Genomic DNA, 12,684 nt, shown 5'->3' on the forward strand with positions numbered 1-12,684 from the left:
TCAATATAATTAAATAGACTTAAAAGCTGTGCTGTTCGACAAGAAATAAAAGAAAGCAAGGTTAGTCAACTGCTAAGGTGGTATGATGGTTTATCTAGGCTTGCGTTGAATCGTGATTTTGAATATGTTTTCCATAAAAAATGCATCTAATTTTTGTTTTTTTTTGGCGTTTACATACAGAATTTTAAAAAGAAAAATGAAGCTCTCTTCCAATGGAATTTGGGATGGTCAGTGGTGCATTGGTTTCTATTGAATATAATTTTTGAAACATACAGCATACAATAAGAATGTGTCACTGGGGAGACAAACAAACCTTTCAGATATATATTTTATTTTTATTAATTTCTTGTCTTCTCAGCTGCGACGATAATATGTTAGAATGTACGAAGATTTGGTACAGGATGATGCAGCAAATGACAACAGCTGATTCATCGTTTTATGTAAATAAATTCGTTATAATTGACTTTTCTTACATATTTCTTTCTCTAATTATAAGATGGGAAAGTATACTATAATCTAGGGGCGAGCCGTTAAAATGAAACTTAATTTCCAATATTAAAATGAGGTTTAGATTTTTATTCAAAATTTTAAACTTTATACTTTGTATCGGAATTTACTCTAGATTTTTTTTTCAATTTTACGTTGAATTAGTTTAATAGAAGACATATAAGATAGTATTTTGAAGAACAATAACAATTTTAGTTTCAAAATATACAGAATATGGCTTTATGATACTCTTTTGCTAAAAGACTACATCTGTGCCACAAAATTGTGTTGGCAGTTATAAACAACGCTAATATTGTATCTAAAACTGCACTTACTATTGAGCACTACAAGTACGCCTTTACAACGTAGAGGATAGTAATAAGAGTCGTACTGCGTGGATGTGTTTCCCACTGAAAACATTTGTGACGCGTGTTTTACATGTTGAAAAGAGAAATTACTAAAAGCGTTGTTGTACTTGTATTTAATTCAATCAAGAAACTATCAAGTAACATTAAATACATTAAATGCTCGGCATGTATAAACTGACAAAGAGATGTGCGAATATTCTTCTTCGCGTAAAAATTATACGCCAAGTGTGTATTAATGTTAAGAAAAGAAGAAAAAACTGAGAATTTAAAGTCGAAAATTTAGCGGATGTACCTGATTTAGCGTATCAATGTAAATTAATATTGACGATGTGCTTGATCAAGCATGCTTTGAATCATCGTTTTTACAGATCGTTCACGTTTAACCGCGCTTTCCATACATTTTTTTAACATAACACAATCCATTGAATCTCCGCCCGACTGATTGAAAAAGGTGATTTTTCCATCGCTCACCGTTACGGTAAAAATTGTGCTCGCCAGTTTTTCCTCTTCTGCGGTCGGATCGACAATCATACGGCTGCAGAAACAACATTAAACATAAAGCTAAGAAATACTTCTAAAAAATAATTTATTTTCTGTTTTACATACGTGGGTATTTGAACGAATGATGTTGTCACGGGAACACAATTTATGACCAAGGGATGAGACTTAGATGTATCAGTCTCCATTTCTTCTGTATCGTGATTGTATCGCACACTGGGTAGCTTCACTGTGAATTGGGAGAAAGAATAGTTGTTCAGAGTTGCTTTGGAACGTTTGTAAACATGTATTGTTACCTGTGTGAAGCGCAGATATTAGAGCTATGAGTGCCGCATCGAAAACGCAACCATCATGATCTAAGCAGACCAGGTCGCAATACAGTGTCCATACTAAATTGCCAGGCGAGATACAGAGATCTTTCAAATTAATACAACGTGAGTTGCTAATCGCATCAGCTAGTGTTCTGCTGCATACTTGCGCCTCATCGCAAGGTGGCCCTGGGCGAAGGGTTGGTGATGATACAGGAGATAGTTCTATGTTTGGAACAAGAAATCCCATACTTGGTTCGAGCGCTTTAGGGGCAGAAAGTTCTGCCTTAATGCCGCAGATCACAGTTGTGTTGCCAATTTTAACAACCGCGGAACCGTCTGCATTTTTTATTACGTTCAAACTAATGGCTAGAGGTCGTAAATCTTCTGGTTCGCGTCCATCAGGACGAATATTGTTGTCCAAGTAATCCTTGTAGTATTTCACAGGATGAAGTAATCTGTTTGACGGCATATTAGGATAGAATATCAGTTAGACCGTAGCAAACTGGTGTTAAAACAATCTATAGATACTAACTTAAATGTTCTAAGATCCATTGAGTTTTCATTCGCTAGCAGTACACTGTACTCTCTCTCCGAAACGCAGTTTAACTTGCAGAATAGACAAGCAGCCAATCAAAATATTCACCATACGTGCAAATGCATGGAACAATTGGGTGTGAAGAAAGCGTATGTCAAAGCACAATTTTATCCATGCTGCAATGCGCATGGCAGCTTGCTGCGCATCGACCGTTGGTTGAAGGGTTTTGTTTTTTGTGAAAAGCTTTCATCTGGAATTCACGAAAAATAAAAATGTTTGCTCATGTTTAATGTTTAATGAATATTTTTTACGATTAACGACAAAAAACGTTGTTGAAACTTTTTACCTTGCAATATAAACAATAAATTGAATGACATTTTACAAGAGATGAGCTGACAGTTTAATACAACAAGAAGTAGAAGAAAATAGCCTCCATTTTTTGAAAAAAACGCATCTCAACCGGAGCGATAGCATCTTTCCGTTTGTCTTCGTTTGTCCTGTGACGCGCGAATTGAATGTGGCGCAAGGTGCATATTGTAAAAGCGCGAGTTTTAATTTGAGAATTTAGATTGAAAGTCAAGTATTTTACTGCTTTAAATTTGGAATTGAAACTGAAATGTTTCGCTATAACGCGGCTTAAAGCCAAGTAAATGTAACCAGTCGGAGCTTCTGGCGTGTATACTTTTTTGTGTGTTAAATTTCATCTTTTTGGTACTCGTACTACTGTGTTTTAACAACATCCGGTGAGCGTCCAAGCTGTTAGCATATTCGTATTGTAAGTATATATCCTTGCAATTTCATAAGCGACGCGATTATTGTAAGCTCAATGATTTGCAGTGTGGCATACACACTTACTTTCAACAGAGAAACTTCTAACCGCGCACAGCTTTAACGAAGCAATCTGTGAACTGCAGACGCACACTTCCTAAACTTTTATTTGCATCGGTTTAATCAACTTCCAGTGCAAGGATTTGTATTCCGGAAGGTTGAATTTTGCTTTTTCTAGTAGACTTAAAAATAATGGCGACGTTCCGAGTACACGAAGATATTGAGAAGGAAAATCGCCTATTAGCTCCTGTAGCTGGTGGAAATAAAAGCGTCTCTGCTACTTTAGGCGCCAGTACCGGTATTGTTTCTGCACCAGGTGGAAAAAATTTCATTTTCCAGACTATCGGCAACCAACAACAGCACCATCAGCATAGAACTACGTTCAGTGTTCTGAGCAACGTGCAAACAAACGTTACGAACGTCGATAAAGCGGTATGGAAACGCATATGTTTTTATCTATCTTAGTAAAAAAGGTAAGCTAATGCAATACATTTTTATTCCTACAGACGAAAGACTCTCGCGGTAAAACTCATCGTACAGGAGGAACTATCGTGCTACCTTGGTGCGGGAAATCGGGAAAAGTCGATGAAAATGGCATTGATTCGTCCAAGCTCAATCTACAGACAAAGGCTACTAAGAAATCCTCTACTTCCTCTGATGGGTGTAAAGGGTTTGAAGTATATGACGATTCGAAGGAAAATTTAACTGAATTAAGCGTCCCCAAGAAAGATGAAATCCTACATGGGAAACGGTAATACAAACATCTTACCAATAATGCATATTTTTCATTTTTTGATCAATTTGCATGATTTATTACGTACAGCCCCCCGCTGCAAGAGTTGAAACATGCCGATCTTTTTGAAACACCGATGTCGGTAGGAGAAACATATTCTCCCATGTCAGTAGACAAATCGACGACTCTAACAACAGCGACGGTAGATGATGTATTATCTACAATTCCAAGAAATGATCGAGAGCGTTTCTTTGAGGTGGAAGAATACCAGGAAGATATTCTAGCGTATCTAAAGGGGGCTGAAAAACGAAACCGTCCCAAACCTGGTTACATGTTGAAGCAGACTGATATAACTCATTCAATGCGTACTATTCTTGTCGACTGGCTAGTGGAAGTTTCAGAAGAATATAAGCTCCAGGGAGAAACACTCGCACTAGCCGTTTCGTATATCGACCGATTTCTTAGTTTCATGTCCGTAGTTCGAGCCAAGTTACAGCTAGTCGGAACAGCAGCTATGTTTATCGCAGCGTAAGCACACATAATCCAATGAAAATAGTAGTTTCTCTAATCAAAACAGTGTATCATATTCATATATTTATTTTCTTTTCAAATGTAGCAAATACGAAGAAATTTATCCTCCGGATGTAGGCGAATTCGTGTACATTACTGATGATACTTACACTAAGACTCAGGTATTGCGGATGGAACAATTGATTCTAAAAGTACTTTCGTTCGATTTGACCGTACCAACTACATTGGTATTTACCAATACCTACTGCATTATGAACGACGTACCGGATAAAATCAAATACTTAACCATGGTAATTAATATGATCGATCCTTTGTTGACCGTAAATCTAATTCCAATTGGTTCGAAAAAATTGGTAAAAACCCCCTCACACACTTTTTTCTTTCCCTTTATCGCCATAGTATCTTTGTGAATTGTCTCTCCTAGAGGCTGATCCCTATTTGACTTATATGCCATCGAAAATTGCCGCGGGCGCATTAGCATTAGCACGATGCACGCTCAATTTGCCGATGTGGTCGAAAGTGCTGGAAGATAATACGGGCTACAAACTATCCGCCCTGAAGGATATCATTTTGGATCTGAATAAAACGCATGTTGACGCAGACGTAATACCGCAGCAAGCAATACAAGAAAAATACAAGTCAAAAATGTAAGACGCATATGCTAAGATAAAACAGGAGCTTCATTTATTATTTGTCGAATGTTGTTCTAGATACAACGAGGTTGCCACTTTACCGGCGGCAGCAATACTAACTGCGGAATCGTTCGACAAAATATGTGAGGTTCTGTTCAATCCTGCGGCGGCAAACCGTGCTCCAACAACAGCATGCGAAAAAGCAGTGACAACAGGAGCGGAACACAAACACTGGGAAGGAACATTCAACAATGTATAACGTGCATTCATTCAAAGGTGTACACATCCAGTATGCGGGAGCGTTTTTCCCGTTCCCTTAGAAGTTATTGTCTTTTTTGCGTATTTATTTAGTTTTCCATGTTCATGAATTCGTACAGCCATGATGAGTGTAGAGTAGAGTGAGTAGCTAAACGAATGCTGCATCCTTTGGATCCATTCCAGTTTTTGTTTGCTTATTATTTTTCTTTTCTATATCTCACGTGTTCTGTATTCTCTTAGTTATAATATTTTATATATTTTCTACGATGCAGAACTGATTGTATGTATGTCGAAACATTGTTCGTGTGGAACGAATCACCATGAAAAGCTCCTTAATACATACAGCTCTACGAATGGCAATCAATTTCCTCTCATTGCCCTTTTTCTAAATTTCGAACAAAGCACAAGCAGTGTTGAGTAGATTTTTGTTTGCATTTTAACTAGCAAAACATTTCAATTTGTTAAAAAACCTATACATCGAAAATCATATGTTGACAAAAGCAAGCTGCCTGCAATTGTATCAGTAAACATATTTGTATCGTAAACAAACATAAATGACTTTGTAATTACTAATTATTCAATTCTGATTACCTTTCAGCTGGTAAGCTCTCTTGTTACATGCGTGTGGAAATTGCGTGAAATTGAAAAATGTTGTTTTAGTTAAAATTGTCTTGAACGTCTAAGATTCTCCAGGCGGATCTATTGAAAGAAATGCTTGCTCTCGGTGGGTATACTATCCCGTTACTTTAGTGTAAGAATTTGCGAATTATCATGCTATGGAAGGTATGCCTCGGGACATATTTATCTCTAGAAGCACTTCAAAATACGTTGTAATAAAGAAGGGTCTAGGAAGTTAGACTTTTGTATTGAATCTTGTTCAAACCCTACTAAGGTTACAAGAAGAGAGTATATCCCCCCCGCGTGATATTTGCCGAAATATTGTGAAATGCTGAAATTAAAATTCGTAATTTTATCCAAATTTATTTAACAAAACATTGCAGAATTTAAAATAAAACTGCTCCCTATACTAACTCATGCTAAGTTTCAGCGCAGACTAAGACAGCAAATACGAACGTGTCATTTGAGACAAATAGTTGTCAGTAATTAGCAAAGTTTTTGTAAATTATATGATCAATACATGAGAACACGTGATATTACAAACACAGATTTTCTAAAAGAAGTCGCTCATCAAAAATAAGTACACATCAGCCCATGCAAAATGAAACGTATAAAATGATGAATATTTTAAACGCCTAGGGCTTTAGATTGATCGTTTACGCATTGAAATGTTTTTGGTATTAGATTAGTGTCATCTATGAGTGAGTTAGGCAAACTTTCAAAAATGTTATACGGCCAATATGTTTGTAGCACAGTTTGCGCGTTGTGTTCAATCGAGAAAAATGTAACCTCAATAATTTTGTAAATTGAAGACATATTTATGATTCAAGCGGTTTTGTTTTAACAAACTAAATACCAATCAAATTACGAGGTTTTGATTTAAAGGTGGTAAAGAGCTGTTGTTATGTCAACCTCTCGTAATTTATCAGTAAATCGTTTTATTTATACATGAACATGTTCAATAACAACCCCGCGCATAGGTAAATCAAATGTCACATCATTTTGCCACGGTTTCGGTAACAGCATTCGCTCGTCAGAACACGTCGTCTTGACGTGCCGCATCCCTGGAACAGCACTATCGCGCCCTCTGCTAGATGATAATGTTGTTATGTTTGTATTTTTTGGAAGAACTTGTTTCAGGAAAGAAAAATAAAAGTAATGCGTATTTTGCGATCCATCATCATTAAAATATTTGGTAGTTTGTTTTAGCAGATAGTTTAGTTGGTTCGAGAATCGTGGTGAGTTCAAAGATCAGTGTCATTTTGTCGGGTAGCCCATCTCTCACGACTATATATTTTGTTTTGTGCCGATTAAGCCCAATCACCGAGTTATATTCAATAATTTGCTCATACATTGCATGCTGCTTGTAGAAGTATTTTACGTTGTAACGGAATAATTGGGGTAGCATCGCGACGTAAATAATAAACATAGCTAATAATGTCAACCACTTGTTGATATCACCGTTAGGTGAACTATTCGAGACCCAGATGCTTCCAGGACACTGGTTTGCTAATTCAGCTACGTTTTACATTTGTACGACGGACGTTATTTAGTAGTGTGATTAGTGTGTGTATAATTAGTGTGCAGTGATTACTTCGAGACATAGGGTATCATTATACCGAATTTGTAGTTTGTTTATCTAGCTTTGTTTCACGGATTGTTGAAGTTTAAACAAACGTCTTGTGACACAGTTTGCTTACAAAATGTATATAGCAGCAGCATACGTCGCTTGCATATACACTTTTAACTGGGATGGTTTCGCCTAATTTATGCACTACAAACTAGTATGTTGTAAAATTATTATTAATTGTCTTTAATTTCCTTTCTTACCCTTTTAATTGAAAGCACTTCTGCTACCGATTCTTAGCCAACTCATCACATCGTGTGAGCGGGGTATCTTCCAAATTCAATTCATAGTAGCCGAATAAGGGAGCACGCTATTGGCGTATCAATTTGCTCGATAGACTCGTAGCCGCAACCCCAATCACATATCGTATAGCTGAAATTAGGTTTCTTCTCATTGCAGGATCCCGTTTGGCTGAATAAAGCGAAATGAGGCGAAAAGTTCGCACATTGCTGAAGTACACAGTTGTTTCTGGAGTAGTGATACTATTTCTGACAGTGCTCATTCGTTCCTTTGGTGTAGACAACAAACAACCTTTATCCATAGGGTTATTGTATACGCCGGTAGCAGCAAATCAACAGGAACAACAACCGCATGCTAGACAGGGATCATTCTTCAATGCGCCACCTAAGAATGTACGTAAAAAACGAATTGATTGGCACAACTATACACTGATTCGTGATGAGGCGCAGCGTAGTGGTGTGGGGGAACAAGGCAAAGCAGGACACTTGGATGAAAGTGAAGCTGAAATGAAAGACAAACTGTTCAAGAAAAACGGATTCAATGCTGTTTTAAGTGACAAAATTTCTCTTAATCGATCCCTACCGGACATTAGGCATCGTGGATGTCGCAAGAAGCAGTATCTGAGTGAGCTGCCTACCGTGAGTGTGGTAGTTCCATTCTACAACGAACACTGGAGTACGCTACTACGTACAGCAGCGAGTGTCCTGCTACGATCGCCAGCGGAATTGATCGCGGAAGTTATCCTTGTTGATGACTGCAGCACGAAGAATTTTTTGAAGGAGCAGTTAGATCAATATGTCGAGGAACACATGCCTAAGGTGAGAATTGTACGTTTGCACGAGCGATCCGGTCTGATTACAGCCCGGTTGGCCGGAGCTAAGGTTGCAACGGCTGATGTGCTCATATTTTTGGATTCGCATACGGAAGCCAACGTCAACTGGTTACCCCCATTGCTGGAGCCCATTGCTGAGGACTACCGAACGTGTGTGTGCCCTTTTATAGACGTGATTGATTGGGACACATTCGAATATCGGGCACAAGATGAAGGCGCGCGTGGTGCATTCGATTGGAAGTTTTTCTACAAACGTCTGCCGCTCCTACCAAAAGATGTGCAAACGCCGACTGAGCCGTTCGAAAGTCCAGTAATGGCAGGCGGACTATTTGCAATCAGTGCCAAATTTTTCTGGGAGCTAGGAGGCTACGACGAGGGCCTAGACATCTGGGGCGGAGAACAGTATGAGTTGAGCTTCAAGATATGGCAGTGCGGTGGCAAGATGTATGACGCGCCGTGTTCTCGTGTTGGTCACATCTATCGTGGATACGCCCCGTTCGGAAATCCGCGTAAAAAAGATTTTCTCACTCGTAACTATAAACGTGTCGCTGAGGTTTGGATGGACGAATTCAAGGAATATTTGTATATGCGAGACCGCAAAAAGTACGATGCAACGGACGTGGGAGACATTTCACGGCAACTAGCCATCCGGGAAAATCTTAAATGCAAACCATTCAAGTGGTTTATGAAGCACGTGGCGCATGATTTAATGGAGAAGTATCCACCTATCGAACCACCAGATTTTGCAAACGGTGCTCTCCAGAGCATTGCTCATCCGACGTTATGCGTAGATACGCTTAATCATGGCGAAAAGCAAACGATAGGGATGTACTCGTGCGCTGAAGACAAACAGCAACCTCAACCGAATCAATTTTTCCAGCTATCTTGGCATCGTGATTTGCGTATAAAGTTCGGTGAACTGTGTTGGGATGTCTCAGAAAGTGTACCGAATGCATCGATTCTGCTGTACCATTGCCACGGAGGACAGGGTAACCAGTTATGGCGTTACCACACCGAGAGCCAAATGCTCAAACAAGGGAAAAACAATCGCTGTCTTGACATGGACGCGAACACTCGCGCGGTGTTTGTGAACCCGTGTGACCCGACGAACCCTAGACAAAAATGGCGATGGGGCTTTGTTAACGTCAGCTCGATCGCCAATTGGGAGTTGTATGGTGCTAAAGTAATCGAATGAGATGTGTTTCCATAGGATTGTTGTTAAAGCTGTTGAAGTATGATAGACTAGAACTGTACAACTAATGAAGATTTTATATTTCCTTTTTTGGTTCTAATCACTATGACAATATGGTGCATGTTAGTTTTCACGTGTACTTATAGACAATCGTAACAATTTGCTCAATCCTTTGAACAGTTTTATTTACAGTTCGTCAAACCTTACCAAGTCATATTTTGTGCTTCATGTACTGTACATGCTGCACAGGAAATTTTTCATAGCATGTACGACATAAAGATAATTCATAGAAAGTTGATTCTTTCTTGGATTTTTAGATTTCGGTCTCTTGATCTCTAACACACCATCAGTTGCCATGATCCTATCAACAGTTGCACGTTTTAATCAAGCTCCCAACTGAACGACAAATCAATAATTAACTTAAGCGTGTAAAATATTAAACTGACTGAGAGATTTGAATAAGAAGGGTATTAATATTGTAGAAAGTTCTTACATTATGGGAACAATTGCGAAAGTATTAAGTACACAGGATGTGAATGCACGTTGCATCGAGGTTTTAAAGCAAAAAACGAAGGCTAATGAAAAAACATACTTCTCGTATTTTTACTATAAGCGGCAACCTAGTTTCTTATATCACTCTGAGTTACTGAAGATTTCAGTTCCGGCTCCTGTGCGGCTGTCTTAAGTGGTAAGAAGGTGAGGTCATTGTTATGCTTGATGTAGCAAAGAAAAACATTGTACAACATTGTAATGGCATTAATGTACAGTACGCGATACTTCGGGCTGACCAGGTAAAAGTTGATAAATTGTGTCGGTGGCCACACTAACCAGTCGGCGGTGTAAATGATCCAGTATTTTTCTCGCAGTTCATGTGAGCAATCGACCACGGATGCTCCCTCCAAGAGACCGGCACTGTACAAATACGTCACGATGAATATTGGTGAAATAACAAATTGATCGATTGCAATTTTCTTAAAAACTGTAGCGAAGGATGCGCCAGGCAGTATAACATCCATCCACTTGTACAGATAATGATGAAGCGGCCCTTGAGAAATTCCAACCAGTGTCATGTTAGCTGTAACGGAACAATATTTTGGACCTTCGTTCAACCAAACACTTTTGGAGAGGAACAGACGGGTCTACTTTTTCTTATCTTCACTACCCCCTCACTATTTTTATTTTTACTTACCCACTCGCCACCAATCATAGCCGAGGGACGCGATGCTAGTTTGATCACGCCTACGCTCTACTTCTTGAGCTGCAATGTCGCCGGCCATCATCAATACTCCGGAACTGACGGTATTGGTCACCAGTAAGTAGCGCCCGAACAATAGATTCCAAATTTGTCTCCGGCCGGCGGTTTTTTTTGGGTTTCTCGATGATGTGTTGTTGCCAATGTTCCTTACGAAGCATAGTCGCACACATTTGGCAACGGTACGTGAGCCGTAAACTTGTACGATAGAAAACAAGCCACAGTAAACCATTATATCAGCGAAGTGCGATTGAACTGACGGATCACATCTACCTAAACCAAACTCACGGGACCAAAGCTTATGCCTATGCCATTTTCTAGGATCGTATTCTGTGCCAGGTGTTATAGAAAAATTAGCGTAAATATGTCAGCAAATTCTGTGAGAGAGACCAAGCTAGACTGTTTCCTCCCATTTGCATGCTTTTTTTAATACACTTGCGTAATAATGGCGTTTTACGCGACAATCAGCTGATTTTGTTGTCAGATCCACGAGCCGCTAAAGCAGTGGCGTAGTTTTGATAAGGACCATTTAAAATGTCATTAAAGAATAAAAAGACGTCAAAATCTAAAGCCAACGCGTTTGTAGCCCGATGTCTCACCACAAAATGTAGTGCCTGGTGCTGCAAAACTTCTGTTTTTTCGGTGGCAAAATTTGATTCACGTATTATAAAGACACGGACTGTGCTGGCGGAACGCCATTAGCAGTAGACAGTTCTAGGGGCCAAAGAGGGTTGATAGGATTTAAAAGATTGCACGGTTTGCCTTGGTTAACTGGAAAATAGTAGTTTAGGATTTTTGTTAAAGGGTTATTTATTTATAACTTAAGGAGTTTCGATTGTTTAGCTAAAATATTGTTTCGTTCCTGTTACTTGCTTCTAATTGAATGAACGAATAAGTAAATAAAAACAATGGGAACAAGCTTGCTTTTCGTATGTCTTTTAAGAAACTTTATACTCTTCTGAAGCAAAAAAGTGGTCTAAGATTATGAGTAATTTATTGTTTATCGTATATTTTTTGACACCTTTGCATTTTGTACTTCGTTGCTGTACAGAGAGACCACGGCAATACGAGAGTAAAATTATATTGAGCACGAGACCTATAGGAAAACCGACCATCCTGAGAGATAGTCTCTTCTCTTATGAACAATTTCTCTCACTATTTGTTGCTCAATATGCAACGTTATTTCAGCTTAGTCGAGAGTTGATCGAGTGATCGTGCGAAAAATGCGTGCATTACGCTAGGCGAATTCCTTCGAAGAAGCGTTTATTAATCAAACTGACATATATTGAAAACAAATCAGCAACTAGACTACAAAAAGATCATATCAGAGACAACATCATTCAGAAACAAAAAAGTGTTTTGTGTGGGTGTTTGTTTGTAGGGCATCTACAATAAACTAGGACGCTTGTTGCTGCGTGCACGCGGTCTTGAAACGTGGTTGGCCTTGAATCAAAGCGACGTGCGGTAGCGCGAGCGCACTATTGCAAAGTCGTGTCCCGTACACCTGAAAGCTCCCCTTAATACTTCCTCTCATATCGACGCATTCGCAAAATTCGATTGATTTCTGGCATAGACGAACCACAACCGGAACACAACAATGAAACAGTTTCTAAAGTGTGTATGCGTAGTACAGGCAGTGAGTATTCAGCTGCTCTGTGGAACACCACAGCAGTTCGCACCGCGACTTGTGTATCGAAATTACTGATAAGATAAGACCGACTAAATCGCGGTGCGAATGAAAAT

The 12,684-nt window shown here is 39.0% G+C and overlaps 4 protein-coding genes across 4 annotated transcripts; 2 read left to right on the top strand and 2 right to left on the bottom strand.

Moving 5' to 3' along the window:
- Positions 1 to 635: 635 nt before the first annotated feature.
- LOC128731259 (exosome complex component RRP43-like) lies at positions 636 to 2,271 on the bottom strand. The gene is made up of 4 exons (XM_053824366.1): positions 2,196 to 2,271; positions 1,649 to 2,118; positions 1,461 to 1,581; positions 636 to 1,389 (listed from the first exon to the last, which is right to left on the bottom strand). Exons 1-4 carry the CDS (start codon positions 2,213 to 2,215, stop codon positions 1,170 to 1,172), a joined length of 831 nt encoding a protein of 276 aa, XP_053680341.1. The 5' UTR covers positions 2,216 to 2,271; the 3' UTR covers positions 636 to 1,169.
- Positions 2,272 to 3,218: 947 nt separating this feature from the next.
- Positions 3,219 to 5,685, top strand: LOC128730597 (G2/mitotic-specific cyclin-A). Its single transcript, XM_053823672.1, has 6 exons — positions 3,219 to 3,458; positions 3,533 to 3,777; positions 3,850 to 4,287; positions 4,376 to 4,580; positions 4,690 to 4,937; positions 5,001 to 5,685. The coding sequence occupies exons 1-6, from the start codon at positions 3,219 to 3,221 to the stop codon at positions 5,179 to 5,181; spliced, it is 1,557 nt and encodes a 518-aa protein (XP_053679647.1). The 3' UTR covers positions 5,182 to 5,685.
- A 2,165-nt stretch (positions 5,686 to 7,850) lies between these two features.
- LOC128731490 (N-acetylgalactosaminyltransferase 6) lies at positions 7,851 to 9,692 on the top strand. The gene has a single exon (XM_053824615.1). It carries the CDS (start codon positions 7,851 to 7,853, stop codon positions 9,690 to 9,692), a length of 1,842 nt encoding a protein of 613 aa, XP_053680590.1.
- Positions 9,693 to 9,731: 39 nt separating this feature from the next.
- Positions 9,732 to 11,267, bottom strand: LOC128731491 (mpv17-like protein 2). The gene is made up of 2 exons (XM_053824616.1): positions 10,879 to 11,267; positions 9,732 to 10,764 (listed from the first exon to the last, which is right to left on the bottom strand). The coding sequence occupies exons 1-2, from the start codon at positions 11,171 to 11,173 to the stop codon at positions 10,310 to 10,312; spliced, it is 750 nt and encodes a 249-aa protein (XP_053680591.1). The 5' UTR covers positions 11,174 to 11,267; the 3' UTR covers positions 9,732 to 10,309.
- Positions 11,268 to 12,684: the final 1,417 nt, after the last annotated feature.

This window comes from Anopheles nili, chromosome 2, assembly GCF_943737925.1.
Source record: "Anopheles nili chromosome 2, idAnoNiliSN_F5_01, whole genome shotgun sequence".
NCBI classification, from domain to species: domain Eukaryota; kingdom Metazoa; phylum Arthropoda; class Insecta; order Diptera; family Culicidae; genus Anopheles; species Anopheles nili.

What these genes read in the sequence shown, in the direction of transcription:
- LOC128731259 (XM_053824366.1), bottom strand. Translation starts at nt 2,215, where the DNA reads ATGGATCTTAGAACATTTAA. An exon ending in ATGGATCTTAGAACATTTAA is followed by an intron (nt 2,119 to 2,195) that starts GTTAGTATCTAT and finishes GCCGTCAAACAG; the next exon opens with ATTACTTCATCCTGTGAAAT. An exon ending in AATATCTGCGCTTCACACAG is followed by an intron (nt 1,582 to 1,648) that starts GTAACAATACAT and finishes CCCAATTCACAG; the next exon opens with TGAAGCTACCCAGTGTGCGA.
- LOC128730597 (XM_053823672.1), top strand. Translation starts at nt 3,219, where the DNA reads ATGGCGACGTTCCGAGTACACGAAGATATTGAGAAGGAAAATCGCCTA. An exon ending in GAAATCCTACATGGGAAACG is followed by an intron (nt 3,778 to 3,849) that starts GTAATACAAACA and finishes TATTACGTACAG; the next exon opens with CCCCCCGCTGCAAGAGTTGA. An exon ending in AAATCAAATACTTAACCATG is followed by an intron (nt 4,581 to 4,689) that starts GTAATTAATATG and finishes TTATCGCCATAG; the next exon opens with TATCTTTGTGAATTGTCTCT.
- LOC128731490 (XM_053824615.1), top strand. Translation starts at nt 7,851, where the DNA reads ATGAGGCGAAAAGTTCGCACATTGCTGAAGTACACAGTTGTTTCTGGA.
- LOC128731491 (XM_053824616.1), bottom strand. Translation starts at nt 11,173, where the DNA reads ATGGTTTACTGTGGCTTGTTTTCTATCGTACAAGTTTACGGCTCACGT. An exon ending in CTATGATTGGTGGCGAGTGG is followed by an intron (nt 10,765 to 10,878) that starts GTAAGTAAAAAT and finishes GTTCCGTTACAG; the next exon opens with CTAACATGACACTGGTTGGA.